General features: G+C 39.3%; 2 protein-coding genes and 1 long non-coding RNA gene across 5 annotated transcripts in view; all 3 read right to left on the bottom strand.

Annotated features, from left to right (window-relative positions):
• The window catches only part of LOC109834275, a 32833-nt gene extending 21371 nt beyond the window's left edge, over window positions 1-11462 (bottom strand). Inside the window, exon 1 of the mRNA XM_020402257.1 lies at window positions 11171-11462. Coding sequence (XP_020257846.1) covers window positions 11171-11462 — 292 coding nt within the window. The remainder of the gene's footprint in view (window positions 1-11170) is intronic.
• LOC109834266 lies at window positions 12770-13705 on the bottom strand. The gene is made up of 2 exons (XM_020402247.1): window positions 13519-13705; window positions 12770-13266 (listed from the first exon to the last, which is right to left on the bottom strand). The coding sequence occupies exons 1-2, from the start codon at window positions 13703-13705 to the stop codon at window positions 12770-12772; spliced, it is 684 nt and encodes a 227-aa protein (XP_020257836.1).
• Window positions 21526-24159, bottom strand: LOC109824322. Of its 3 annotated transcripts, none has more exons than XR_002242605.1 (8): window positions 24071-24159; window positions 23678-23994; window positions 23384-23524; window positions 23105-23175; window positions 22817-22883; window positions 22552-22730; window positions 22188-22313; window positions 21526-21950 (listed from the first exon to the last, which is right to left on the bottom strand). It is a non-coding gene; the product is annotated as an uncharacterized LOC109824322 (long non-coding RNA). The 3 variants fall into 3 exon arrangements; XR_002242607.1 differs by having other exon boundaries at window positions 23384-23516; XR_002242606.1 differs by lacking the exon at window positions 23384-23524.

Here is a 25796-nt window from a genome sequence, read left to right as displayed (position 1 = left end):
GAGTTTGCACCGACCCAGGCCCGGGCCTGGACCCGGGTTTGGCCCGGGTTTCCGGGCTGACCCCGGGCCCGGGCCGGGCTCGGGCCCGACCGGGCCCGGCCAGGCTCCGGGCTGGGCCCGGGCCGCGGGCTTTTTGGACACCCCTATCGATGGGAAGATCAATATGAAGAGCAATCATTTCAACCGGACATACCCGAAGAAAATTCGGTAAAAAATATACCATTGCAAAAGAAGTCGATGCGAAAATCAAAATATCGGATGGAAGAAGACAGCTTGCTTGTATCTGCATGGTTCAACACTAACATTGATCCAGTGCAATGGACATTGCAAAAATATTCCAGATTTTGGCACCGAGTAACAACTTACTATCAAGAAAACAAGACATTTAGTAGCGATCGTGATCAAAAAAGGTTAGAGCACTGTTGGTCGACTATTCATATTGCAGTTAGTAAATTTTATGCGTGTTTTAATCAAATTGAATCAAGAAATCAAAGTGGCATGACGGAGAATGACAATGTACTAATTGTGGCTTCAAATTATTTAAACTGATTATATTTATATAATTTATTAATTATTTTACTTTTTACATGTTAGTAAATTTATTTTATTTTTTAGTTAGATTATGGAAGCGATGCAAATGTTTCAAAGCATGCAAGGAGTAAGTTTTTAATTTTTACATTGTTGGAATGAGTTAAGGTTCCATCCAAAGGGGCTTGGCCAATTTTCAATGAAAAAATCTAATAAGTCAAAAAATTCAAGTCATGCTACTTCTTCTCCTGCAACTCCAGATTTAAAAAATTACAGGGAAGACGAATATCCTACTGAGGGTTCATCAAGGCCCATATGTAGAAAGGCTATAAACGAAAGGTTGAAACAAGGTAAAGACATGCATATGGCTTTTGAAATTACATCAGTGATGTTGTTTATTGATGAAATAAAGCAGGATCGGAAAGAAAAAGAAACAAAAAGAGCAGAATTATTTGATCAAATTTATGTTCAGGAGCAAGAGCGCATAAAGATAGAGCAAGCCAGACTACATGTCGTTCAAGAAGCTCAAAATATCAAAAAGGAAAAAAATATGATTGAAAACTATGAAACAAGATGAGAGGATTATTGTGATGCCCTTGGTTTCACATAAGGCTGTAATTCAAGGTAAACCCAAGGATGTCAAACCTACCATGCACCCACACTGTGCAATAACATATTTTACCATCACAGTAATATCTCTCTAGTGGAATCAATAATTAACAAGTGTAGGTACAAAGCTGATAAAATAAAGATAGTAATGTAATGAACATGATAAAGGAAGTGAGAGAATCCAATAATAACATAGTCATATTCCAACTGAATAAAATGAAACAAATGTGAAATATCTTAATACATAGAGTCAAATGAAATAGTAATAAGACACTCAACCTTTCCAAGATGAAATACAACTCTAATATCTGAAAATAAATAATAACTACTAATAATATATGACGGTGAGCTAAAATGCATCTCCATCAACCTGCGACTCTCCGGACACCTAGCTCGCTGCCTGAAAAGAAGAGAAACAACGAGCGTCAAAGCGCTCGCGAGAACATCTCCACTACCCCAGGGGGAGGGGGTAGGTGTAGGAAAATACAAGTTAGTACATATAGATATATAAATCATCTATCCTGAACTAAGAGGAAATTAACATTTAGAAATCCACAACACTAGAATTAGTACGCACTCTGAGTGTAGTCCATCCACGATCTCATTGCAAGAATACCGACTAACCCCACTCAAGCATCCACACCTACCGTACAATAAGACAAATCAAATGATAGATTACACACCTCGAATAGCTCATGCGTCACAATCCTAAATACGTGTACACTCTCATGGTCACGTGCATGGATCTATATGAAACTCGTGCTTCGTGGTTGCGATTAAACAAATATGGTGAAACACAAAAACACAAATCAGTATCATATCGATCGACCGAAGTATGACATCGGTCGACCAATCAGTGTCGCACACAAACGTGCACATGCAACATAGCCTAGACCGGTCGACCGACATCCTCCGTTCGGTCGACCGGCCAGAGCTGAAACTAAGGGTGAACTAAAGATGCATGTTTTGATCTACAATTCATCAAAGTTCAGAAATTTAAATACATGTATTAGGTTTTGTGTAATGTGATTAGGGTTCACTTATCAATATGAAAACAAAATTATCAATTTGGAGTGGATTCTAATAACCCAAACATGCTCATACTTATAGGAAACCTCATGAAAATAATGAAATTTGACAAAAACTCAAGTTAGATATATTTCAGAACTGAAATCCAAAACAGAGAATTTGTTTCATAACCTTTTAAAACAAAAAGATCGAATCTTTGTATCTTATAGTTTAAAAGGGCAAAATTTATACTTAAACTAGGTTTAAAATCCAATAAATCCAATTAAAACTAGAAATAAAATTAGGGATGGGATTGGAGGAGATGTAACTCACCTCAAAACTCGTGATGAACTCCCAAACACGTGAGAAACACAACCCTCCTTCACCAAAAGTCACGGATCTCGCCCTCTTCTTGATTTTTGCTTCTCAAAGCTCTCAAAACTCACGAATTTATCTCTAGGGTTTGCTAAGGGGAGAGGGTGGTTGCTGGGACATGATAATATAAAGAAAAAGCAAAATTTCGGGTATATATACTCCTATTTATACTGATAAACCCTAACCAACACAGTTTGACCCGAAACAGAAACTTAGCAGGAATTTGGTTTCCCGACGGTCGACTGATCACTTAGCATCAGTTGACAGGCCAGCTCCTATCGGTCGACTGATGCCAAGTGATCATTCGACCAGTTAGATGCAAATTCCAGCCTACAGGTTTGTGTACATTTGCATGTTTATGCTATTATATATGTACATATATACTTAAATTGATCTCTAATCGATTTCAAACACATTCATTCATCAATAAATAATATTTATCATAATATAACTCATTTATTACTATTTATCATAGTATTTTCAAAGTTATGGGGTTTTACAATTATGGCAATTACCACTGATGGCAAGCCTCCATTACAAGTAGAGTATTACAATAAGCTGAAGATTGAATTTCTTGGAAGACAATTTGGTGGTCGTAGTTCAAATTAGAAGGAAGATGGTGGTGGTTAAAATCTATAATTTATTTAGTGTGTTTTTATGTATTTCAATTTACTCTTGTTGTATCGTACTTGAAGATGAGGTATCGTATTTGAAGATTTTATAAAGTTTTATTTATGCAAATGGAAGCTTTTCTCAAAAATTAAATTAGATCACATATTGATATAGAAATTCAATGACATCAATATTACATCAACTAACAGGTCCTTGTAGGCGTCTAAAAATGCCTATAGGTTTCCGTATGCAGCTCGAGATGAAGAGAAGATGATAAACGTCATCATCCAAGTCGATGAGGTTTATTCGAGTGGCCCGCGTGCTCACCACCCACCGCCAAGTGGCCCGCATGCTCATCGGCCACCAGAATGGCAAAACGAGTGACCCGTGCACTCATCGGTCACCTCTAAGTGGCACGCACACTCGTCAGCCAGTTCCAAGTGGTCCGCGTGCTCACCGGCCACCGCAAAGTGGTCCGCATGCTCATCGGCCACCAAAACGGCGAACCAAGTGACCCGTGCGCTCACCTGTCACCTCCAAGTGGCCCGAACACTCGTCAGCCAGCTCCAAGTGGCCTGTATGCTCATCGGCCACCAGAATGGCAAAACGAGTGACCCGTGCGCTCACCGACCACCTCCAAGTGGCCCGCACACTCCTCAGCCAGCTCCAAGTGGCCCGCGTGCTCATCGATCACCGCCAAGTGGTCCGCACGCTCATCGACAAACCAAAACGGCGAACCAAGTGACCTGTGTGCTCACCGGCCACCTCCAAGTGGCCCGCACACTCGTCAGCTAGCTCCAAGTGGTCCGTACGCTTATCGGCCACCAGAATGGCAAAATGACTAGCCTGTGCGCTTACCGGGCACCTCCAAATGGCCTGCGCACTCATCAGTCAGCTCCAAGTGTTACCCGCGTGCTCACCGGCCACCGCCAAGTGGTCTGCACGCTCATCGGCCACTAAAACAGTGAACCCAGTGGCCTACAAGCTCATCGGCCACCTCCATGTTACCGAAACACATGAAACGAATCGGTGAAGTGTACAAGTCAACAAAACGACGAAATACATATAACGACATAACAAGTCAAAACCCAAAAAATCAGAACAGCCGCTGGCGGCCGGACTCGCTACCAAATCAAACCTCGGCCAGAGCCAGTTGGCATCGGCCTTAGGGCCTTAGCCACCAAAATGATTTAGGCTCCGCCAAAACCGAGCCACCAAATGGTGGCTCCGCCAAGGCCGAGCTACCAGACAGTGACTCGTGCAGATTTTATCCGAAAAAGCATTTTGGTGGTTTTTGATGGGTTTTCACGGGATTTCTTCTGTTCCAGAGGTTCATAACTGCCTAGATGTCATCTCTAAACGTGGTTACATGGTTATTAACTGAAGATAAGGCTGAATCCATCATTCTTATCTAAAAACCCCCCAACCGAAGCCTATAAATACAAGTTTGGGGGCTCATTTCTCGGGGGCGAAAAAATAATCAAGAGGGGGAGGTGCTGCTGGTTTTGTGAGTGCATGACCACGAATTTCAGAGAGGGTTAGCTAGATATCGGCGACCTCCTATGCATAAAGAGTGGATTTCGAGAGATCTGAGACCCTTACCCCTTTTCCTCCAGATCAAGCTTGGTCTTGATCTCGAGAAGAGTCGTAATCTCGCTTGGTCGAGATTACCACTTCTGCGATTACTTCCTTCATAAAGTAGGAGCTTTGGTCAACTTTTTTTTTAATCGGATCTGATCCGCGATGGTCCACGGACTAACGCGTCCCCGGCACAGGCGAAGTTCCCACGCAAACTATAGGAGATAAACTGTTGTTGTGTGTAGTTTGACAAGAGTTTTGATCTTTTATTTTCATTGTATAAGGTGATCTTATAAAAATATTGACTTTTCTTTTTTTCAAACTTGTAATCGATAAACGGTTGTAATGAGTTCGTTGGCAATGAAATCAACTTTTGATCCAAACACACAGGCGACCACAGTGGAAGCCAACAGCTTCGCTACCGAAGCTGTCGTGTCGCAACCACGGATCTAGATCCCAGTTGACGAAGAGGTCGAGTACGAGTTCGACCAACTAAAGTTCGAGGAGTATCTGTTGTCCTCCTCCTCCAGATCCTCTGCCCCTTGCAAGCGTAGGAAGATCAAGGCCCCTGTTGCTGCTACAATCTCACCTTGCAACGTCCCTCCGACCTCCAACGAGGCTGGATCTACAGATCTGGACTTCTCCTCAATTAAGGAGATAGCCACTGGAGGCGCATCTACTTTATCAAAGAGGGCTCGACAAAGGTAGCACTAACGCCTCGCGCGCCAATTTGTCAAGGCTTTGGAGCCGATAGACGGGATTCGTTATGAAGCGGATCTGAAATTCAAGGAGCACTGAGCACCTCAACAGCCAACAAATGGTCTCCCCTCCAAGCCAACAATGAATGAATGGGTCCGCGTCAAAATGATGCGTTCAATCCTCGAAGAGCGATTCTAGAAATGTCGTGCGTTACTTGCGCATGCACGAATTCTCGTACAAAAAGCGCAGAAGCTGAAGCAAAAAGAGGCGGTTAAGAAGCCACCAAAACTACGCCAAATCTAGAAGTCAAAGTCCGAAATGGCGCCCAAAATCGTCGAAAAAAATAAAAAACACCGTCTGCTGGCTTAGCTAAAACCGAGCCACCAAATGGTAGCTCGGCCAAAACCGAGCCACCAAATGGTGGTTCGCGCCTGACCCGAACCGGTTCAGTTCGCCTTGCATTCGGTTCACCTCCCGTGTCCCCTTTTAAGTCTCCGATAGTCCCTGTTCCTGTACTGATGAATCACGCACCTTCAGTGGAGCCCTACGGTAGTATGAACATGTCCCGTTTCAAGATGAGGATGATGGATCGCCTAGGCCCTTTACACGAGGATCGAGACAAAGTTCTTATCAATGAACGCTTGGGCCCATTGAATGAACCCCGAGCGACTCATCGAGTTGGGGGTCGTACATGCCCTCGCAACAAGTCAAAGCCTTCCTATAATGGGAAAACTCATGTAACTGACAGCCTCGGACTGTGAGTCATTGTCCAAGATCCCGTTGCGGTCGTGCGCTCACGAAAGCGTGGCTCTTGAGAATGCCAACAAGGTAGCAAGCCCTTAGAAGGAAATATGTTCGTCAGACGATGACATTATACCTAAGAAACTGTGTCAACGAGCGCTAGATTGCTCCAGTCATCATGCCGAGGAGTTGTACTATCGGGCTGGGGGTATGATCAGATCTTAAAAGAGAAATACCCGGGAGATGGACTTTCAATGTCCATATTCCAAAATGGCACTATTATTAGCATGTAGCTGCCCTAAAAGTGCTCTGCAGAGGGTCTCGGTATTCGATAGGATCTCAAACGGAACGGATAAATACAAACCAAAGCGTTTCTGCAAGAAACGATCGGTCGTTCAAGATGACAAACTTCCAGAAGTCATGATTAATATGGCTGATAAGGGAAAGTCGACTCAACCTTCTAGTTCTGATCCACTCATATCGCATCGTCTAACCCGATTGTGATCAGGAACCATTAGACAAAGAGATTATCAGAGGATGAATAGGGGATTATCCTCAGATGATGAAGCATTAGATGCTAACTCTGCAATCCCTTCTGACAATACGATATCCAACCCAGGACAATCCCGTGATGCACTTATGATCAACACCGAGCAAATGGCCAAAATCATCGAGGATGCTTTATCTAAGCAAAAAAGAGAACTTCAAGTTATAATTGGAAATAACCATGATGCGGATGAAAAAAGAGCATGACTAACAGATTCGGGCTCTGTCCAATCAACTTGATGAATCCAGCCGTCGTAACATTGCTAACCAATCAGGTAGCGATTCAAATATGGATGAACACCTTAATACTGATAACCCTCCCATTGACTAAAACGCTAGAGGTGGTCCCACCAAAGATGACAATACCGGGGGTGGATGCATTGTTCCTCTCAGAAATCGTCCAAAGCATAATACGAGCGAGGATGAGAAAATAAAATACCTCGAGAGTAAAATCAACGCTCTGATGACTGCTTAAGAGGTGAAAAGGACCGGCATTCCATGTCCCTATCCAAGAGAGTGGGAGTCGATCCCGTATCCAACGAAGTTCAACCTGATTAACTTCATGCCGTTCGACGGAAAGGGCTCGCCCACTCAACATCTGATCTACTTCAAGTCCCACTTGGGCATGATTTTCGACAATGAAGCCTTGATGGTTCAGTCATTCATGGGCACCCTTCACGGAGCTGTCTTTGATTGGTACCGTCGTCTCAAGCCTAGAAGCGTTAATAGCTGGGACGACATGGAAAGCTCATTCTTCGGCAATTTCTTTGATGATGACACCGAGGTATTAATCAGGACACTCTTTAAGGAGAAATAGGAAGATGAATAGACGATCGACGATTTCATTAAGCGCTTCCGAAATAAGGCGATGAATTATCAAGATCCAGTCACAGAGGACTTCATCCTCCAAACCTGTCATAACAACCTATCCATTGATATTCTAGAAGTTATGGGAGTATCACCGTCCAACACCTAGAAAAAGTTGAAGGTGCGCGAAGAGCAGGCCGAACGCTTCCTCGGAAGGAAGAAAGCCAAAAGAAGCCAACCGATGGCTAACCCTCCGAACTCAAGCTTTGTCTCCCGTGGTAAGGGGAAGGCACTTACAGTAGTTATTAATGTTAATCAGACGTCACAACAACAACCCCGAGGATAGCAAAAGACTTCGGATCTGAGATTCCAAAAAGAGTACTCCTTCAAGGACGAAGACGTTCCAACCATTTTCGAATCCCTCCTTAAGAACAACAAGATCAAGCTACTACCTATCACAAATCAGGAGGAAGCTGATAATACTTCGGATCCAAAGTACTGTACGTACCATAGGAGGATCCTTCATCCTACTAAGGTGTGTTTCACTCTCAAGAACAACATTCAAGCCTTGATTGACGCCGGCGTCATAATGGTAAAACAAGCTGAATGAGAATGACGAACACTCTGAGGAGTATATGAGTATAAACTGATTCTCCACAGTCTAACTAGTGCACGAGTCTAAACTGCTCCTCATTGCTCCAACGCCTCAAGAGCCTAAACTGTGTAGACTCCGAAGAGTATACAAATATAAACTGCTTCTTAATCCTCCGATGAGTATAAGAGGTTAAACTGCTTCTCTTTGATGGGAAGTTCCTGGAGAATTTTATACATAATATTCTTAAGAACAGCATTCAAGCCTTGGTTGACGCCGGCGTCATAATGGTAAAATAAGCTGGATGAGAATGACGAACACTCCGAGGAGCATATGAGTATAAACTGATTCTCCACACTCTAACTAGTGCACGAGTCTAAACTACTCCTCATTGCTCCAACGCCTCAAGAGACTAAACTGTGTAGACTCCGAAGAGTATACAAATATAAACTGCTTATTAATCCTCCGATGAGTATAAGAGGTTAAACTGCTTCTCTTTGATGGGAAGTTCCTGGAGAATTTTATACATAATATTCTTAAGGATAACCCGATCAAGCAACTGACTACAATGTTAGACCCAGTTTTGTAAAGAAAGCTGGAGGTGGATAATTCATGTAACGGGAAGTTTCCAGAAGAATGCTATATGGTGTATTCTTAGGGATAATCCGATCACTATAAAAAGATGATGAATAAGAAACTCCCACTTAGACTCTGAATGCTTCCAAGAGTGAAACACATTCAATTGCCGGGATCAATTTCACCAACTTCCAAGCACTCTTTTACTGAGATGAGATTTGATCACTTCGTTGGATCAATCTTTCCTCATAAAAAAACTCCCACTGTGATTTGTACTCCCACTCCTACTGTCTACCTAGTCAAACTTTATTACAGTTAGGACCACAATCAAAATCCCCTCTTGATTCTTTCCATGAACGAGAGGTCCACAAATTGAATGATCAAACCTTTAAACAGTTAGGATCGTCTCAAACCTCCAATTTGGTCAAACCTTCCTACAGTTAGGGTCACAACCAAAATCTCCTCTCAATTCCTTCCATGAATGAGAGGTCCACTTTCAAATCGAATAATTAAACCTTCCTACTGTTAGAGTCATCTCAAACCTCTCATTTGGTTAAACCTTCCTACAGTTAGAGCCAAAACCGCAATTCACTCTCGATAAATGAGAAACTCACCTTTAGTTCGGTAATCAAACCTTCCGACGGTTAGGATTATCTGAATCTTTTCGATTCTCAGAGTGGAGATCCCACTCTTAGTTTCACCTTCCCGGATTTTTAAAGTGGAGATCCCACATTGAGTTTCCTTTGGCAACTGAAGATAGAATATAAAATTCTTCCTCTTCAGCTTTGGGAGATAGAATATAAAATTCTTCATCTCCCGCATCGGGTTCGTCTTTACCCCAAGAGAAGACATAATATTTCAACATTATAACTCTCAAAATCTGTGCTTCATAAGCATGGGTAATTTTATCCCGAAACCTAAGTAGGGATAAGTCAACGCCTAACACGCATTGCCAATTTAGTCTTTCACCGAGTGAAGAAGCCACCAAAATCCAAATCTGGGGAATTTTATCCTGAAGCCTAAGTAGGGATAAGTCAACGTCTAATACGCGTTACCGGTTTAGTCTTTCACCAAGTGAAGAAGACATCAGAGTCTAAATTTGGGGAATTTTATCTGGAAGCCTAAGTAGGGATAAGTCAGCACCTAACACGCGTTGCCGGTTAGTCCTTGACTGTAAAAAGGACAAAAACCCATATATTCGACATTGTGGCAAACCGTTATTAATAATGCCAAAATCCACGTCTTACACGCACGGGGAACTTTATCTCAACTCCTAAATAGAGATAAGCCTACGCCTAACACGCGTTGTTGGTTTAGTCTTTTGGCGAGTGAAAAAAACACCAGAATCTAAGTCTGGGGACTTTATCCCGAATCCTAAGAAGAGATAAGTCAGCGTCTAATATGCATTGTCGGGTAGTCTATTCCCGTAAGAAAGACGAAGCCTATGTATTCAATATTGTAACACTAAATGGGTTAACTCTTTTAGCATAACGTTACATGTAGCACGGACTTAAACAATCTGCATGCTAGCCCGACTCAAACAGTAGTCGGTAAAGGCTAATCAAACCCATTGATGGCTGAGGGTTTGCCACAAATCCTATAAATATGAAAGTCATTGACATACCAGCTCCATTAGTTGGTCTTGTGACTTGAGGATCCAATAACTCAGGATAAAATCCATACATGCAGATGAATCAGGTTTAACAGTTGGTCATGTAGCCCTAACATTTAGGACCGCCACACTCCGATGAGTATAAGAGTCTAAACTGTATCTCCTTGAACCTCTAACGGGTACACGAGGTTAAACCGGTTCCCACAACTCCTAGGAGTATACGAGTATAAACTGGTTCTCCTCGCTCTAACATTTTAAGAGCCTAAACTGTGTAGACTTCAGTTGACATATGAGGTCAACGCTGGTCAACACCAATAAACACGTAATCCTAAGTTAACGTCGGTTAATGCGTTACGACGAAGGTCAACGCCGGTCAACACGTAGCCTCCGATCAATCGCAAAGTTCAGATATGAATTTTCGATGAAGATAGTCAATTCAAAGTCAACTCAACAACATGAGCCAAAACCAACTCATCAGTTTTGATTCGAGACTTCGACAACGGCCAGACGATAAACGTAGCGCCAGAGGAATTTTGTTATTCGTCAAAATATTGAATAGACTGAAAATCAAAGAAGTCAAGAATTGAAGCCAACTACGGATCCTTTGACACCAACTGAAGGTGGGGCCTATCACATCTAAAGTCTAAAGTATTTCAGACTCCTCTATAAAGGAATGAGGCTAAAACACTTTAGAGGGGGTATCTGTAGGCGTCTAAAAATACATATAGGTTCACGCATGCAGCTCGAGATGAAGAGGAGATGATAAACATCATCATCCAAGTCGAGGAGGTTTATTCGAGTGCGCCCACGTGCTCACTGGCCACGCCAAGTGGCCCGCACGCTCATCGGCCACTAGAATGGCAAAACGAGTGACCCATATGCCTCACCCGTCACCTCCAAGTGGCCTGCGTACTCGTCAGCTAGCTCCAAGTGGCCCGCGTGCTCACCAGCCACCGCAAGTGTCTGCATACTCATCGGCCACAAAACAACGAACCAAGTGACCCGTGTGCTCACCGACCACCTCAAAGTGCCCGCACACTCGTCAACCAGCTCCAAGTGGCCCGTACGCTCATCGGCCACTAGAAATGGCAAAACAGTGACCGATCGCTCACCGACCACCTCCAAGTGGCCCGCGCACTCGTCAGCCAGATCTAAGTGGATCGCGTGCTCACCAGCCATCGCTAAATGGTCCGCACACTCATCGGCCACCAAAACGACGAACCAAGTGACCCATGAGTTCACCGGTCACCTCCAAGTGGCCCACGCACTCGTCAGCCAGCTCCAAGTGGCCCGTACGCTCATCGACAACAAAAATGGCAAAACGACTAGCCCGTGCGCTTACCGGCCACCTCCAAGTTCAGAGCTCGCACAATGTCAGCGCAGCTCACAAGTCGACCCGTGTGCTCACTAGCCACCGCCAAGTGGTCCGCACGCTCATTGGCCATCAAAACCGCGAACCAAATAACCTGTATGCTCGTCAGCCACCTCCATGTTACTGAAACACATGAAACGAATTGGTGAAGCATACAAGTCAACGAAACAATGAAATACGCATAACGACATGACAAGTCAAAACTCGGAAAACCAGAACAGTCGCTAGCGACCGAGTCGTACCAAATCGAACTCGGTCAGAGCCAGTGGCTCGGCCTAGGGCCGAGCCACCAAATGGTGGTTCGCGTAGATTTTATCCTAAAACGTGTTTTGGCGGAGTGACTCGCGTAGATTTTATCCAAAAGCACGTTTTGGGGGTTTTTGACGGGTTTTCACGGGATTTTTTCTATTCCAGAGGTTCATAACTACCTAGATGTCATCTCTAAATGTGGTTACATGGTTATTAACTGAAGATAAGGCTGAATCCATCGTTCTTATCCAAAAACCCCCCAACCGAAGCCTATAAATACAAACTTGGGGGCTCATTTTCTCGGGGGTGAAAAAAAATAATCAAGAGGGGGAGGTGCTGCTGGTTTTGTGAGTGCATGACCACGAATTTCAGAAAGGGTTAGCTAGATCTCGGCGATCTCCTATGCATAAAGAGTGTATTTCGAGAGATCTGAGACCCTTACACCTTTTCCTCTGGATCAAGTTTGGTCTTGATCTCGGGAAGAGTTGTAATCTCGCTTGGTCGGGATTACCACTTTTGTGATTACTTTCTTCATAAAGTAGGAGCTTTGATCAACTTTTTCTGTTAACCGGATCTGATCCGTGACGGTCCACAGACTAACACGTCCCCGGCACAGGCGAAGTTCCCACGCAAACAACAGGAGATAAACTATTGTTGTGTGTAGTATGACAAGAGTTGTGATCTTTTATTTTCATTGTATAAGTCGATCTTATAAAAAGATTGACTTTTCTTTTTTTCAAACTTGCAATTGATAAACGGTTGTAATGAGTTCGTTGGCAATGAAATCAACTTTTGACCCAAACAGTCCTTACTTGTAATACTAAATTCAATGACATTAATATTACATCAGCATACAAATCCCTTACTAAAGCCCACCATTTCGTTGCCATAAGTTCTCGACGAGATCCAATTGCAATTGAGAATGAGTTTGCATGCCTCCAATGTGATGATGATTCTGAATAAATTCACACAAATTTATTGTATGTTCGTGAGACACTGATATAGTTGGAGCTTCCTCAGCAGCATCGTACGCGAAGTCGATATAATCATCATTTCTTTCATCTTCAACAATCATGTTATGCATTATTATGCATGCTTGCATAATATTTTTTAATATTTTCTCATCCCAAGAACGAGCTGGTCCATGCACAATTGCAAAGCATGATTGGAGTACCCCGAATGCTCGCTCTACATCCTTTTTTGCTGACTCATGAAGTGTAGCAAAATTTTTTCTTTTATTTCCTTGTGGTAAAGAAATTGTTTTAACAAATGTTAACCATGATGGATATATACCATCAGCAAGGTAGTATCCCATCGTGTATTCATGACTATTGACTATATAATTAACAGTCAGACCATGCCCTTCAGCAAGTTAAGAAAAAATGGAAGACCGTTGTAACACATTAATGTCATTAAGAGCTCCCTATAAACCAAAAAAGCATGCCAAATCCAAATATCATAGGAAGCAACAGCTTCTAAAATTATTGTAGGAGTGTGGATGAGACCAGTATACATACCATGATACATAGCCGGACAATTTTTCCATCTTCAATGCATGTAGTCAATGCTTCCTAACATCCTAGATATTCATGTAGTCAATGCTTCAATACATACCATGTTGTTTGCCAATTGCAAGTAATCTTGCAGTGTCCTCGTCAGTTGGTGACCTTAGATATTCATCACCGAAAATTACAACAATTACTTTGATAAACCTGCTGAGACTATCTATAGCAGTGCTTTCTCGAATCCGCATGGAATCATCCACAGAATCTGCTGATGCTTCATAAGCAAGTATCCTCATAGCAGCATTTATTTTTTGTAGTGAGGATAAACCAATTTTCCTAACAGTATCCCGTTTCTAGACAAGGTAGGAATCGTGTGTTTCCACTACGGATAAAATATGATAAAATATGATAAAATATGATAAAATAGTGGATGATGCATATGAAAACTCCTTCAAAATAGTTTTGCAGGATACACTGGAGATTCACTAAAATAATCATGAAAAATTCTCTCGTGGCCTTCAGCTCTATTGTGTTGAATTACAACGCGCCCTGGAATGGAACCATGGTGACATGAACTTTAACATTCACAAGAGTGGTGTTCTTCTTGTAAAACCCTGTAAAATTTTGAAATATTATTTTAAAATGTTAAAATATGAGTTTTATCATGTTTGAAACTATTTTAGGATGAATTAGCATGCTTGAAATCGATTTGAGATCGAATACGTACATATATGTGAGTATCATGCACAAAATATATCAAAACATGTAAGTTGGATTTTCGTTCTGGTCGGTCGACCGATGGAAATGACCGGTCAACTAGTGTGTAGTTATCGGTCGACCGAATTTCACAACAAGTTGACCTATGAGCACAAATTATGGGCGTTAATTTAAGGCCGGTTTTTGACCCAATTGCATATAATTATATATATACATGTTTTCACAAAAATTTCTTCTTTTTCATCAAAATCTCTAAAACCTAGCAGCAGCCACTTTCCAAATTCTAACCCTAATTTGTGAGTTTGGGAAAGCTTCATGAAGCGAATACCGAGAGGAGGGCGAGATCTGTGGTATTTGGTGACGAAGGGTTGAATCTTGCTTGCGTGTAAGAGATCAGCACGTTTGAAAAGGCAATATCATCTTCCTCCAAACCTTTCCTTAGCTAAAGATCATGCCATTATGTGTTAAATGGATAATCTAATGATTAGGGCTTAATCTGACGTGCTAACACCTTGTTCATATTGATAAATCTTAAACCAATGATGAGAACAGTAGGATTTATCTTTAACTGACAAGTATAGATGATCATGATAAACCAATGATGAGAACAGTAGGATTTATCTTTAACTGACAAGTATAGATGATCATGATCATTAGAGTTTATTTAAATTGTTAATTATATTTTAATTTTGTTTTAAAACCCTAGTTAATCAAATTAATTAAGAGTTTTGTTAATTAGGATGTTTAAACCCTAGAATTATTAATTTAAGTGATGTGATCCTATTTAAGTTAATCTTTTATTAAGTAATCACGAGAATTTAATCAAGTTTTACTAATCATGTTGTTAAAAGTACAAGTTTTGAGATAAACTAAGGAAAACAACAAAACCTGGAATCTTCCTCTGGTCAGTCGACTCGACAGAAGTCATCGGTCGACCAGTCAAGGCTGTCTTATGTGCACGTTTGTGCATGATGCTGTCAGTCGACCGATAGTGTATTTCGGTCGACTGATGTTAGCTGTTTTGCATATTTTATCTTCCACGTATGTATGATCGCAACCACGAAGTACGAGATGTACGTTGACACACATGCGTGACTATGAGAGTGTGTATGCATTGGTTTTGAGTAAGCACGAGCTATTAGAGGAGCGTAATCTAACACTTTGAGTTTGTTCACGATAGAAAGTTATGTTTGTTTCGGTTTACAATAGTTGTGGATGTTGAGTGGGGTTAGTTGGCACCTTGCAATGAGATCGCGGATAGACTACACTCAAAGTGCGTTAGTAGGTATACTATAATGAAACCACAGTAGACTACATTATGTTATATATTATTATTTTTACATTATTATGCACAGAGGTCGGTGTACCTATATCATTATTTCTACACGAGTATGCGCAGAGGTTGATGTACCTATATTATCATTTTCATACGAGTAGGTGCAGAGGTCGATATACATATATTATTGTTTCTGCATGATGATGTGCAAATGTTGATGCACCTATACATTGATCCACATGATGATGCGATGAATCATAGAACTTTGCGAGAGATAGCATTGTGGAATACTTGATAGCCTGACTCTTAGGTGGTAATTGATTTTGAACGTAGTTCACTGTTGAGATATATTGCAATAGAGTATTTTTGTATTGTGGTTTACACAGGATTGTGTACTTGTTCTCCTTAGTTAAGGGTTAAGTGGGAGTATTTGTATTTTAGATGTTAAGTATAAATGTTGCGCGTATAATACATAGTTTGTGATTAGCATAGATTGCTGAATTTCAGGGACGAAATTCTTTTTAAGGAGGGGAGAATGTAAAACCTCGTAAAATTTTGAAATATTATTTTAAAATGATAAAATATGAGTTTTTTCATGTTTGAAACTACTTTGGGATGAATTTGCATGATTGAAATCGATTTGAGATCGAATACGTACATATATGTGAGTACCATACACAAAATATATCAAAACCTGTAAGTTGGATTTTCGTTTTAGTCGGTCGACCGATGAACAACCGATCGACTGATGTGTAGTTATCGGTCGACCGATTTTCATAACCAGTCGACCGATGAGCACAAATTATCGGCTTTAGTTTTGGGTTGGTTTTTGACCCAATTGCATATAAGTAAATATATACATGTTTTCACGAAAATTCCTTCTTTTTCATCAAAATCTCTGAATCCTAGCAATAACCACTTTCCCTCTCAAAACCCTAACCCTAATTTGTGAGTTCAGGAAAGCTTCGTTAAGAGAATACTGCAAGAAAGACTTGACCCTTTGTCACTAAATGGATAATCTATTGATTAGGACTTAATCTGATGTGTTAACACCTTATTTATAATAATAAATCTTAAACCAATGATGAGAACAGTAGGATTTATCTTTAACTGACAAGTATAGATGATCATGATCATTAGAGTTGATTTTAAATTGTTAATTACTTTTTAATTTTGTTTAAAACCCTAGTTAATCAAATTAATTAAGAGTTTTGTTAATTAGGATGTTTAAACCCTAGAATTATTAATTTAAGTGATGTGATCCTATTTAAGTTAATCTTTTATTAAGTAATTACGATAATTTAATAAAGTTTTACTAATCATGTTGATAAAAGTACAAGTTTGGAGATAAACGGATGAAAACAACAAAACCTAGAATCTTCCTCTGGTCGGTCGACAAACAGAAGTCATCGGTCAACCGGTCAAGGTTGTCTTATGTGCATGTTTGTACACGATGCCGTCGGTCAACCGATGGTGTGTTTCGGCCGACCGATGTTGGTTGTTTTACATATTTTATGTTCCACGTATGTATGATTACAACCACAAAGTACGAGATATACGTTGACACATGTGCGTGACTATGACAGTGTGTACACATTGGTTTTAAGCAGGCACGAGCTATTAGAGGTGCTTAATCTAACACTTTCAGTTTGTTCACGATAGGAAGTGATGTTTGTTTCGGTTTACAATAGTTGTGGATGCTGAGTGTGGTTAGTTGGCACCCTGTAATGAGACCGTGGATGGACTACACTCAGAGTGTATTAGTGTACACTGCAATGAGACCGCGGTAGACTGCATTCTGTTATATATTATTGTTTCCGCAAGATTATGCACAGAGGTCGTTGTACTTATATCATTATTTCTACACGAGTATGCACAGAGGTCGATGTACCTATATTATCGTTTCCGCATGAGTAGGCGCAAAGGTTGATATCTTTATATTATTGTTTCTGCATGATGATACACAGAGGTCGATACACCAATACGTTGATCCGCATGTTGATGCGATGAATCATAGAACTTTGCAAGGGATAGCATTGTCAAATACTTGATAGCCTAAGTCTTATGTGGTAATTGATTTTGAACATAGTTTACCGTTGAGATATATTGCGACAGAGTATTTTTGTATTGTGGTTTACACAAGATTGTGTACTTGTTCTGTATTATCTACTCAGGGTAGCGTGAGATGTTTGGTTGACATACATGACTTTTTTTGGTTGACATTTTAGTATTGCACTCCTTTATTCTTTTATTCTTAGTTTTGGAGTTTATATTTAGCGATTCAAAAATTAAGACATATGGTATATATATGAGTGTTTCGTTGTTTGGATTATTTCGCTCGACGTACCAGTCTTATGTTGTGGGTTTCTAAATATTAATCCCAATTAGTAATGGATAAACGGTTTAGGTAGACTATGCATATTAGGTAGAGCATCCATCATATGTAGTAGCCCTTCCCTTAGGGACGGATTGATATGATCTTGCTAGCGTTCTGCCACTGTTGATTTCCCTTCTTTTCAGGCAGCGAATTAGAGTTCCGGAGAGCCACAGGTTGACGGAATTTCTTCATAGTCGTCGTCGTTTCTTGATAGTCAGCTTATGCTCCACATTAAACTAGTAGTTGCTTAGTTGATTTATAGACTTGTATTTTATTTTGAAGGCTGAGAGCCTATCTGCTTTCCAATTGACTCTTGTATTTGAGATTATTTACTCCTATTTCAGTTTATTGGACGTATATCTTTTTTGTCAGTTGAGACTTGTTATTAATACTATTGGAACGTGATTTCAGTTAATTATGATATCACTTCTTCTCATTGTATCCATTATATTCTTACATTTCTTATATCTGCTTGTACATGCACTGTTTTGATTTGATTCCACTAGAGAGATATTACTGTGATGGTGAAACATATTATTGCAGAGTGTTGGGTGCATGGAAGATTTGACATCCTTGGGTTCACCTTGGATTGCACCATTGTGTGAAACCAGGGGTGTCACACTTCCAAAGATGCGATTGCTAATAAGGTCGCATAATCATCATCGTCGTCATCCTCTTCCTCTTGTAGCAAGGCACGTAACAAATTACTAGCCATAAATAATAATGAAGATTGGGTTAAAAAATTGAATTAATTTGAATTTAGTGAAAATGAAAGACACTAGTAGTGCTATTTATAGAGGGAGTGACCACATTTAATTAAAAATATGACCGTAAAAATATGACCATTTAAATATGACCGTTGATATATGACCGAAGAAATATGAACGTTATAATACGACCGTTGAGATATGACCGTTGAGATATTATTGTTAAATAAAATTAATATTAAAATAATATGAATTTAAATTTAAAATAATTATTGTTAAATAAAATTAATATTAAAATAATATGAATTTAAATTTAAAATAATATTTAACTTTTAACTTGATTTATATAAATTAATTATTATATAAATTAATTATTTGTTATATTTTAATATGATTAATTAATTTAATGATTATATAAGGTAATTTCTTAATTTAAATTAATTAATTAATTAATTTTAGTTATCAATATTTAATTATTTATTTATTTATAAATAAACCACATATTTAATTAAATCCTAATCTATAAAATTAAAACACTAAATATGAATAATTATAAGGGGTAGGGGGGACATTTAAGGGGGAACCATTGGAGGAGAAAGTTCCCCTCCCTTAAAAGTCACCCTAAATTAAGGGAGGTTGTAGGGGACCCTGGAAAATGGTCTAAGTATTTATGCATCTGTGATAAACCTAATGGAGGTCTCACCTTCGTTCTTGGTGGAGACTTTTGACAAATACTCCTAGTAGTTCTAAAGGGGGTGAAGTCGTGAAGGCAACAGCTAATAGTTCAAAATTATGGGATAAATGCAAACTTCTGGAGTTGAAAATAAATATGAGGCTTCAAAGAACAAGTTCTATTGAAAGTATGACTGGAATTTCTTAGTTTATCAAATTGATATTGGACATAGGCGTTATAATTCTTTTATTTACAAACTAATAATATTATCATAGTATCTTTGAGTTTTATTATATTTTTCTCCTAGAATCGATTTATCAACTCTGATTTCTTTTATTTTATATCTTTGTTCCTTATTAATTAATAGCTGTTGGTGATATTCTATGACAATCTAATACTTGATGAAGATGAAGAGATTGAATGGATAGAAATTCCTCCAATGTTTCGGCTTGATCCTATTCTAAATACAATTATTTCTATTATCAAGTCAATGTACCCTAATATATTAGTAAATTTCAGATATAGGGAGTACCTGCAGGAAAGATCGAGTTATTCTTAGTCCTAGAAATAAAACTATTAATGAAATTAATCCAATGATGGTTGACAGTCTATAAGGAGAGTATTGCACCTATCTTAGTTTTGACATTATATATATTATGGAACACTTATTTTACCCACCTGAATACCTTAACTTCATATCCTTCTCTGGACATCGAAATTACTGCTTAAAGTTAAAAATAGGTACTCCTATCGTGTTGATGAGAAACCTGAACCCTACACTCCGTTTATGCAATAGAATGTGTACAGTGGCAACGCTGTTGTTAAAGTGGGTCATAGAGGCTAAAATAGTTAGTTAGCAAAACATTGGTTCTAGAATTTCATCCCTAGTTGTGACACCGTCGAATAGCAAATTGCCTTTGATAATGAGAGACGGTTTCCTATTACCGTTTGCTTTGCTATGACGATCAACAAAAACCAGGGACAAACACTGAAGCAAGCTGGGTTGTTTCTGCCGTCCCCTAGTTTTACACATGGCCAACTATATGTTGCCATATCAAGGGTTACGTCTCCTGTGGGTTTAAAAATGATTATTAAAAATCCTGATCCACAATTAACACTAGTAGAAAACAGATCAGCCCAAATGGTTGGAACCGTTTGGGAAAGCAGATCAGCCCAAACGGTTGGAACCGTTTGGGAAAACTCCCTCCCAAACGGTTACAACCGTTTGGGTGAGGTAAAACACCCGTTTGGTCTAAAGTCGTTGGGGATGAGTTGTCCCCAACGGTCGCCCAAACAATTGTAACCGTTTGGGCAAAATCCCAAACGGTTACAACCGTATGGGATTTTTCCCAAACGGTTACAACCGTTTGGGGTTAAAAAAATAGCCAAACGGATTTAACTAGGGCTGGGCATATTCGGTTCGGGTCGGTTTTAAGCCTAATCCGCATCCAATCCGAATTTTTCGGATTCTCAAAACTCTCATCCAGATCCAGATTTTTCCCCCTTCATCCGAATATTCGGCCCAACCGAAATTCGGATCGGTTCGGATCGGTTTCGGTTTTGGGCCGAATTAATTTCATTTCACAAAAATCTGCCCACGCCTGAGATCATTGCCTATTAATTTCTGATGAAGTATCATTATTTGTCCATTTTGTCTACTTAATTTTTTCCCCCTAACAATGAAATGTGGAGCTTGTTTGAAGTAACACCATTGCCACAGCTAATAAAAAAACTGAAATCAGTGAAATGAGCGCAAACCATATCAACAAGTATATACCATACCACAATAATAAACTGGGATCGACGGTGTTGTGGTGTGGGAGAAATGTATTTTGAGAACTGGGAGAAGAGAATTACATTGGACTTCGATTAAAAGGGCAGAGAGAATTGGGATAAATGTATTTTGAGAATTCGGGTTAGGGATCCTGGGATCGGCGGTGTTGTGGTGTGGGACTGGGAGAAATGGAGTTAGGGTTAGGGATTTTTCAGTATTTATATTAGAAAATTTGGTTCGGTTTTTTCGGGCGGTTCAGGGGTTCAAACCAGATCCAGACCGGTTTAATTCGGTTCAGGCGGTTTAGAGTCTTCTTCTCATCCATTTAATCCGGTTCGGTTAACCGGCCTGCTTTTTCGGGCGGTTTTTTCGGTTGAACCGGTTGACCAAATGTTAGCCCAAACGGTTAAAACCGTTTGAGCAGTTTTTCGCCCAAACGGTATCAACCGTTTGGCCTGTATGGTGTCCAAACGGTTGCAACCGTTTGGGTTATTTATTTTAATATTTTTTTAATTTTACCTTCTTTATTTATCTACTTGTTTATATACACATCTCACTCAATAATTACTCAAATCTCACAATGAAATCAAAATATCTCAAACGGTGCTAAATATCCAATATTATATATACATAATCTAAAACAATGAAACCAGAACAAATACAATACATTAGGCACACCTATCATACACATATGGGATGTCAAAAGAATATTATACAACATACTATCTTAACTACATTCGCCTATTTCTGTTTTCCTATCCCTCCCTCAGTCATGTTGATCTCCACAAATAAATAGGATAGGAACCAACAATCTCATGTCCTCTCTTCAACTTCTACCAACCGTCTTTACATTTTGTCTTGATCTCGAATGCGCGCGTGTCCGTGTATTAATACATGTATGATTTAAAGGAAGTAAGACATCTGCTCCTTCTTTCTTGAACCGCCTTCTCTGTATAAGTCATTCCATTGCCTTAGTTCGCTCATAACAGAACCTTCGGTAGCAAAGCTGGCAGAAACCTACATCACAGACTTGATGTCAAAATTTGTTGAGATTTTAACCCAAATTTTATTTTATTTTTTTGGTTAAGCGTAATTGGAGAGAAGAAAGTAGTGAGAAAGAGATAACACCAGAATGAAACGAGTCACAAAGAAAGAGGATGAATTGCGCATATACTAAACAATACTTCTTTCCATCCCAACTGACTTTTAGATAAATGGAGATTATTGAAAATAAGTTAAAAGAACAATGCTTACTTGATTCTTAGCATGCCTCATGTCTTCCATGTTTAACGGCCTCAAAGTAATTTCTGGCTCCACATCCTCTTTAGTTTCTGTTGACTCTGCTGCACCCTCTCCTTTCTCAACATTCTCCTTCTTCTCCTGATATCAAAAAGACATTGCACAGTTGAAAATGTGAAGTAGATCAGATAAAACTAAGCAAGTTTATATTATAGATGCTAGTCTGAAGGATTCTCTTCAAATAAGAAGAGAAAGATTCTCTTCAAATATCAGGAGTGTTGTGCTCACATGACCAGTGCACGCAAAAATGTTCATATAAGAAGAGAAAGATTCTCTTCAAATATATTACCAAACGCTCATCTTTTACAATAAAACTTACATTTTTGGTCGAGTTCTGACAACAATGATCTGAAATCGCAACAATATCCTATTCACACCATGTCATGATGATCCAGTAGACTACTGAAGAAGCTATCAGAAAGAGAATCTTTAGCAGTCATATAAATTGAGGCACTTCTTAAGGGATCGAAGTTTCCTTTCATCTTTTGTAGTTCGTTTCTAGAAAACCAAATTTCAGACAGTTTAGTGCATCTTAAAAGAGTTAAAAAGAAAGCGCCTAAATTTTTTGAGCCAGATGAACTTACGAAGAATTTCTTCGTCAACAAAATGTCCACCAAATATATTAACCATAGGACATTTGTCCTCGGAAAACTGCATGGTCATATATACTCAGATCAGATTAAAGACAACATAATCAGGTTCACAAATAATAGTAGATGAAGAGTTAGTTTTAGTTACAACTTTTTAAAAGATACAATTAGTGAAGTTAAAGTTTTGCGGTATGTTTCTGACTGTAGCAGAGTATAAAAGAGATCATGAATAGAACTTAAAGTTCAATTACAATAATGAAATTCGCATTAATCACACCAAACCTGTTTGTCTCGTTTAGGACCCTCGAACATTAAAGGGTAAGCATATAAGTCAAGGAAGAGTATAGCTTCCCCTGTTAAGATCATTAAAAAATAAACATATGTTCAGTGAAACTTTTACAAACAAGTGCCAAAGTAATGATCAAGTTAAAATACTACAAGAGAAAGACAAGAAATAATAAAGACGGTTCTTTGTCCCAACTCTTCATAATTCTAGGTCATGCAGATATAGCGAAAGGCAAGGGAGTAAGCATTAAGATTAAGCCGAAGAGGAAATTTTACCTAAAGTGTCATATTTTTCTATGGAAGATCTGTAGTCAAGAGAGGCATGGTGAATGGATGGTAGCATTCTGAAAGATAAGTAGCCTGTATACATGCTTTGGCTAATGATAGAATTGAAATGGTATTTTCCAACCTACCATTCTTTCCAAACATAAAAAAAGGTTGATTTCACCAATACAATTTTGATCTTCGTAAGAAAAATATGAACTATTTCAGATGCTTATACATCAATCAGTGAAGTAAAATCAACAAAATATCATAAAAAACAAAATTTAAAAAAGAAAAAGAAAATACCTGATGGAAAGAGAGCGCTGCTAGCTAATCCTCTTAGTCGGAGCAAAGCTCGCCCGATTCTCTCTACTCGACCGACTTCTTTCTCTTAAAAAAACAAAAAATACCCCAAAAACTCACAAATTTTCCCCAAAATTGAAATCTCAAGAAATTGAGATAGTAAAGTGAGAACATTTACAACTTTTGAACTTCCCTAGGGTTTTCACTCTCCACTCTTCGTCTTCCATAAACAACAGCAATCTGGGGTTTTGAAACAACTCCTCAATCTTCTTCAGCTGCTTCTTGAGACGCGATCTCCACCCACAGATCGCGTGCTCCACCTAACAATCACAAAAATTTTAAGGGGGTAAAGTGAAACATTTTGGGAGAGAAGAAATTAAGGTTTCGTTGATGTACCTCTTTGAGAAGCCATGTCGATGAGAGAGAGAGATGTTGGGAAAGATTGACAAATCCTAGAATAATTTCCCCAACTGAGGGGGTGTTTGGCAATCTGAAAGTGAATTTAAAATATGTAAGTTACTTTTTTTTTCAAATGACTTTTACATACATGTCAGCACGCAAGTGAAATACAGTGTTTGTTTGAAAAATTAAATTATTATCGAAAGTGCAATGTGAAGATGACGTGGCAAAATAAGATTAATTAGAAAATATAATTAAAATCATTTAATTAAATTAGTTACCTTTTTGTCACTTTCATGTGACTTCACCACTTTTTTAGGGGAAGTTAAAATTGCATTAAATCTTATGTGGCAACTTTCTTACATCTCAATTTCATAACCACTTACATGAAAACAAACACCTTAATTGTTAAATGAAAGTAACTTTCTCACTTTCATCTTTCACTTGCATGCAAACAAACACCCCCTAAATGAGAGAAAAATAACACCAAATATTTTTAGCGTAGAAAACCCTTCAAAAAAAGGTAAAAACCATGGGACCCGTAGGCCACTTAAAAACTTCCACTATAATAATAATGGGGTTACACACTTCACTCTTAGGCGTATCTCTCACAAAATTGGCTAACAACACAACTTCAATTTGTGGATAGAACTTCACAAATTGGCTCTCTATTTTTCTCTCTCGCATAAACTCTCTATTTCTGAGGCTCTCACTTTGTTGTTTCTTATTTTTCGGATGATTGAAAAATGAACGAAGCGTCTTCTATTTATAGAAGAAACGGCCTCCTCTCTCCTCGAAATTCACCGTGAATTTCGTTCAACATCTTCCAATTTGTCAAAAGTGTGTGGGTCCCTTTGCTGACCTTCTTTGTTTTCCTGCCGTCCTTCTACTTAATTGCTGACCCATGTGTTTGATAAAGAGAAAGAAACGAGACGAGACGCAACTTTTGACAGAGCAAAAATGCCCACCCAATCTTTCGTTCTTTGATTGCTGTCCCATGTGATCTCCACCCTTTTTTTTTCTTCTTGCTGGCCCACGTGAACACATGAGGTAGACCAACAAATCTCCCCCTTCACCTTATGTGTGACAGGGGTCCTCCACACCAACAATCTCTCTGCAGATAGCAAGCTTTTCTCTAGCCAGAGTCTTCGTCATCATATCTGCCCCGTTGTCCTTGGTGTGAATCTTCTCAACTTGTAGTAGTTTATTTTCCAACACATCACGAATCCAATGATACCTCACGTCGATGTGTTTGTACCTTGAGTGGAAGGTCGAATTCTAGCTGAGATGAATTGCGCTCTGACTGTCGCAATAGAGAATATAATTTTCTTGGTTCTGACCCAATTCTTGTAGAAACTTCTTCATCCACAGGATCTCCTTGCAACCTTCAGTGATTGCGATGTACTCTGCTTCTGTGGTGCTTAAGGCAACACACTTTTATAATCGTGATTGCCATGAGACAGCTCCCCCTATAAATGTTATTAGGTACCCGGATATAGACTTTCTCGTATCCATGTCGCCAGCCTTATCTGAATCTGTATATCCTTCTAATACAGGTTCATTATTACCAAAACATAAACAATGACTGGAAGTACCTTTGAGATACCTGAGTATCCATTTTACTGCTGTCCAATGTTCTTTTCCAGGATTTGATAGGAATCGGCTCACAACTCCCACAGCATGAGCAATGTTTGGTCTGGTGCATACCATAGCGTACATTAGA

Source organism: Asparagus officinalis, chromosome 1 (assembly GCF_001876935.1).
Source record: "Asparagus officinalis chromosome 1, Aspof.V1, whole genome shotgun sequence".
Classification (NCBI taxonomy): domain Eukaryota; kingdom Viridiplantae; phylum Streptophyta; class Magnoliopsida; order Asparagales; family Asparagaceae; genus Asparagus; species Asparagus officinalis.
Note: the sequence above shows the minus strand (reverse complement) of the source record. Positions and strands in the feature narration are given on the sequence as shown.

Coding starts and splice junctions, on each gene's coding strand:
- LOC109834266 (XM_020402247.1), bottom strand. CDS start 13,705: ATGAGGATACTTGCTTATGAAGCATCAGCAGATTCTGTGGATGATTCC. Junction 13,267..13,518: donor TGCAATTGGCAAACAACATG/GTATGTATTGAA, acceptor AACTTGCTGAAG/GGCATGGTCTGACTGTTAAT.